The sequence below is a fragment of the Chenopodium album genome, chromosome 5, assembly GCF_948465745.1.
Source record: "Chenopodium album chromosome 5, dcCheAlbu1.1, whole genome shotgun sequence".
Taxonomy (NCBI): domain Eukaryota; kingdom Viridiplantae; phylum Streptophyta; class Magnoliopsida; order Caryophyllales; family Amaranthaceae; genus Chenopodium; species Chenopodium album.
Window position 1 is genome coordinate 71,479,991 of NC_137838.1, and position 5,749 is coordinate 71,485,739.

Consider the following 5,749-nt stretch of genomic DNA (forward strand, 5'->3'; position numbering starts at 1 on the left):
TATAAACTATTAAAGAAAGTCAAAGTAAATTGTGTATATGATACAAAAATCAGACCGCTATATGAAACAGAAGGAGTACTCCGTATTTTAGTTTAAATTTCCTTTTAATTTTCAAACCTTCAACACACCTTTGCTTCCTTTAATAAGTTGAGTACAATGAGAGCCCACTCTCCCCCACTCTCCTCCACCGCCCACTCTTCTTCACTCATCTCTCTCTTTCTCTCTCATTCTTCATAGTCCTGACTCCCCCATTTATAAAAGCAAAATTCTTCCCCTTTCCAAATTTCTAACCTCCCAATTTTTATATCTTCCTTGCTTTTTATTTCCCCCTTTTAATCATCATATTATATTTTCATCATGAATAATAATACCAATAATAATAATAATAATCCCTTCTCAAATTTCTATCTCAAATGGTCTAAATTCAACTCTCTTCCTCATTCACCTTCCCCTTCTTCATACCTTTTCTACAATAATAACAACAACAACAATAATTATTATTATCCTAATTACTCCAATAATAATAATAATAATATCAACAATACTAATTTTTACTACCACAATAATAATATTAATAATAATAATAATATTCCAACACCACCCTCTTCTCCTCCTCTCAAAGAAGCCCTCCCTCTACTAAGCCTATGCCCTTCAACCATGGACATAGTCGATGACAACAACAATTTCATCAATCAAAACTCGGCTCGACTCGGATCGTCAAAAAGCACCAGCTTAGAGGAAGAAGACGAAGACGAAGACGAAACCGTTACAGTAGCGTTACACATAGGGTTACCAAACCCTAGTGCAGCTGATCTCGCTTCCATTCTATCATCTCCTTCCAACACTAATAATAATAATCATACTAATAATAGTATGATTACTGAAGAAGATGGAGATTGTAATGATAATAATAATGAAAATGAAAATGAAAATGAAGAAACAGAAGATTTTGGGCATCCTTTTTTAAGCAGGCTTAATAAAGGACAGTATTGGATCCCTACTCCTACCCAGATTTTAATTGGTCCTACTCAGTTTTCTTGTCCTGTTTGCTTCAAAACCTTCAACCGTTACAACAACATGCAGGTCAGTCACTTTCCTCTCTTTTCTTTCTTTATTATTTATTAATCCCGATCACTCCTCAACGTAAACTGTCAGATCGAATCTCGTCTACATCATTAACCTTTCGATCTAGCCTCTACTGAGGTTGTAGAGGCAGACTGTTTTCTATATAATTTTTTTTAAAGTGTTCTGAAAATACATGTTTTCGGAATTATTTCGGAATTAAAATTTAGTGAATTGATGAGGTTTGAATAGAGGAAATCACGGCATAAGATTGATTAGAGATTAAATTTAGAGGACAATTATGCATGGATTAGGGGTAATTGTTTAATTTTATTTTGAAGATTATGTTTGCCTAAACCTATAAATCTATACAAATATTTAATTTAATAACTGAATCTAGCTAACTAGACAGACCATATATTAAAACTATATAATACAATTGATTATTTAATAAATGTGATTGAACAAGACAAGCCAATGTTCTTTCTGCTGTATGTAAATAGGAAGGAATAGGATTGAGTGCTTGGGAGTTTGTGCTAATCTTATTGATACACACAGTAGTAGTAGTACTATTCTTCTGATTGTGTCAGTTTGCTGGGTCAAAACTCAACATTATTTCAACCTCTGTCTCCTTTCTCTTATTTTCTCTCTCCTCTTTCATTCATTCAATTCCATGAACACCCATTAGTCCTTTCTTCTTAACTTGTATGAAGAATTTAATAAAGTCTTCATACAATTGCATGTCATGAATAATACTGAAACCGTCTAGATTCAGTTGTCACGTTATTAGTACGTTACTAGCTAACTAGCTATTGTTGTGGTTACGGTATCAGTATACATACTAAGAATTAATTCCAAACAGAGAGTATATATATATATATATATATATATATATATATATATATATATATATATATATATATATGATGTCGTCGAGTTGAATTGGGAGGTTGTGGGTGAAATAGAGTTTATGTGTAGTTGTTTTCAGGGCAATAGGATCATGAAGATAGTTTTGAGTGGGAAGCAGAATCTTGGATTATCCAACACATATATTGGTAATCTTTCATCTGCATAAACTACTTTCTCTAGCTAGTTACAATAAGATCCCAACATTTAGATAAACAAAATTCTATTCTTTTTTTTGAGAAAAAAAATAAAATTAAGGTAAAATTATTTTGTATTATATTTTTCTCTCTTATATCTCTGTCAATGATAATTGCCTTTCAATGATACCCTACTTTTCCAAGGGCAACTACCCTTTCTTGAAATTGAAAGAGGCTAAAAGGGACAAAATCAAGCACCTAAAACTTAGCAAATTCTACTAAAATTCATCTCATCTTTTTGTTTTGAATTATTTTTGTCCATTCCAATGTCTTGTTCATGATGCTTTCTTAAATTCTAACCATATAAAGAATGTTGTGCAATGTGCTTTGATTCCACAAAATTATAGGAATAATTAAGTAGTATCAATAGGGACGGTGTCTCAGTTCATTATATATCACACATAAATGAAAATTTAAATTTCCGATGAGTTGAAATTAAATTAGTTTATTTGGTGAAGGATAAATTTTTACAATTGAATGTATAAAAAATAATAAACAATGAAACGGTATCGATTAAGGGTTTGAGCTCTAACCTTGAGGCGGTGATATATACCGTGTCAACATGTCTTGTCATTGAGTTAGTTCACTATTTATATCTTACCTTTAAGAGATTAGGGTTGTGAGGGAGAGGGCATAGCTACATGAGGTATAAATCTTACCTTAGTTAAGTTGGAACTAGAAATGCCGATCCCTAAAACCACAAATTACAAAAATACTACAATATCTATAAATTGCACCTAAAACTAGATAATTTATTTATGACTACCGTATTTTGAACTTAATTAACCTAAACATCATACCGGCGTAGATGAAGTAGTATTATACAACTAACATTGACGACTTGAATTAAATTAAACCAAATTAAAACTTAATTGAGTTAAATAAACCTAAACTAAACTTGGCCCAAATGATCCATTGGCCACCTCTTCCATTTCCCATTTCCTCAATTATGATGTGAACCTTCTAGCTAGTTTTCCAACTAATGTTCTACCTTCCTTTACATGTTCAAGATAGAATTTTGAAACTAATTTCTTTAATTTCAAACCCTTTTTTTTTTTGGCTTACTTCCCCTATCTTTCCAACAAATAATAGTGGATTTTTAAAGTATATCTTTGACTAGAACTATTACTCATTACATGAAACTTAAAATTAGTACAAAAAAGAAAAATAATGATGTCTATTCAAATAGTACTTCACTAAAAATTATAAAAATACAAGTTGAATTGGTGGTAAAATTTGTACTACGTATAATCTTATCCATGAAAAATCATATTAAAACAAATTGAAACTATCATAATTTGTAGACAAAAGGATTGCAAAATAAAGAGACATATACTTTCAAAAAAAAAAAACTTCTCTTTAAATGATGCTTTCAAAACTCTTAATCATACTTTCTATAAAATATATAATTGACTATATATTTTCAATTTATAATGATACCAATGTAAGAAGTGTGTAATATATAGTATTGTGAATTTGTGATAACTACTTTTATACTCTCTTATTTGTTGAATAAAAGTGTCACTTCTATACATGATAACCTTATACAATTATGTGATAACTTTTGTATACACATTTAACTATGATCGATATATTATATTGTTTGTATGGATGTTGATAGAGTATAAAACATATTCCTGGACCATTTCAACCAAAAACTTAAGCTAATGGTTGAGGTTCAGGAATATGTTTTATACTCTATCAAATGTATATGATTATTCTTAATGGAGTAAGAAAGCATACTAAGCTATGATCGATATATTATATTGTTTGTATGAATGTATATGATTGTTCTTAATGGAGTAAGAAAGCATATAGTTTTTGGCTTATTGATCGACTTAATTATCACTAAAATGTTGTTTTGTATATGTTTGTAGATGCATATGTGGGGGCATGGATCTCAATACAGGAAAGGACCAGAGTCATTGAGAGGCACCCAACCAACAGGAATGCTAAGGCTACCATGCTATTGTTGTGCACCAGGGTGCAAGAACAACATCGATCACCCACGAGCAAAACCTCTCAAGGACTTCCGAACCTTGCAAACACATTACAAGAGAAAGCATGGAATCAAGCCTTTCATGTGTAGGAAATGTGGCAAGGCCTTCGCCGTGAGAGGTGATTGGAGGACTCATGAGAAGAATTGTGGTAAACTTTGGTATTGTATTTGTGGATCGGATTTTAAGCACAAGAGATCTCTCAAGGACCATATTAAGGCCTTTGGACATGGGCATGCCGCGTATGGAGTAGATGGTTTTGAGGAGGAGGATGAGCCAGCATCAGAAATCGAACATGATAACGAAGAAAGCCACCACTCAAGGAATCATCAACACTAGCTATCTAGGGGTATATGCTTCTTCCTTTCACTTATACTCCACATATTATGTGTATATTTGATTAAGTTAGCTAAAAGCCTAAGCTATATATAATATACACTCGATCTTTTAGATTATACTGTATATTTGATCATTTTGGGTTTATCAATAGCTCATGATGAAAGATTAAACACTTTCAAGCTATATGAGCTTTTGAATAAGTATTGTTGTTGCTTTTGGGTGTTGTTTAGCAAGGATGGAGGAGCCTAATAGATGGCTTTAATTTATCAACTTTGGTAAAGGAGATGATTGAAATAAAGGAGATAGATAACCCCACATACAATATGCCGGAGTTATTTGAGATCTATATTATTATGGAACAAAAGAGAGCTAAATTTTGTAGATTGATCATCATTACAAAAGTATATTATTAGCACGTATGTATAGCATGAGCCCATCTTTGTGGAAGTGTATGTATAATCATTGATTGTGACCTCCATGTTGGATGCTAATTAAGTTGGTTGATCCAACAGCTTCCTCGTTGGCTAGATTAAATATTATTAGGTGCACTCGAGAGTATTGAGAATGGTCTTTCAATCTAACATGTACATAACATGCACATGCACAAGTGGAGATGTAGTGTGTTTAATTGTTTATTGTCGTGTCTAACTTGTGAAAGGGAACGTATTGTGTTAGTTAATCACATGTTACATACACCGAAACAAGCACACGTAAAATTGGATCACTTTTCAACACATACGAGTACTTCTAAATGCATACAATATTAACTGTTTATACGCTCAAGTTAAAAGACATATATCCCCTTTATTTAATAAAGACGACATTTGTGCTAAATTCTAATGAAATTACTAATTGTCAAGCAATCAAATGCACATTTCATTTGAGGTATAGATGGTGCGTAAATCCTCCTTTTAAATTTTGTTTGTTTATTTGAGGTATAGATGATGCACATTTCATGCATAGTACCTTGTGTTGAAAGACAAGAGAAACATTTTGTGTCATCCTAATTCTACGTGAAAAAGACCAAGTACACCAAAATTTTAAACTAATGATTAATCTCCTAATTAATTTAAGGTTCATCCTCTTATAACATCTATTGCCATGTACTAACATAAGCTAGAGCATGTGATACTCAACAAATTCTTCAGTGATACTCAACCAAAAGTTGTATAATACTCAGTAGTTAGACATAAAAAATGTAAATTAATTAGTTTAAGATAAATCTATTAGCTAATTAAGCAATCAAGT

General features: G+C 31.7%; 1 protein-coding gene across 1 annotated transcript; it reads left to right on the forward strand.

The window, feature by feature from the left end:
- Positions 1-200: 200 nt before the first annotated feature.
- On the forward strand, positions 201-4,701 carry LOC145630980 (uncharacterized). Its single transcript, XM_081683093.1, has 2 exons — positions 201-1,083; positions 4,043-4,701. The coding sequence occupies exons 1-2, from the start codon at positions 358-360 to the stop codon at positions 4,499-4,501; spliced, it is 1,185 nt and encodes a 394-aa protein (XP_081539219.1). The 5' UTR covers positions 201-357; the 3' UTR covers positions 4,502-4,701.
- Positions 4,702-5,749: the final 1,048 nt, after the last annotated feature.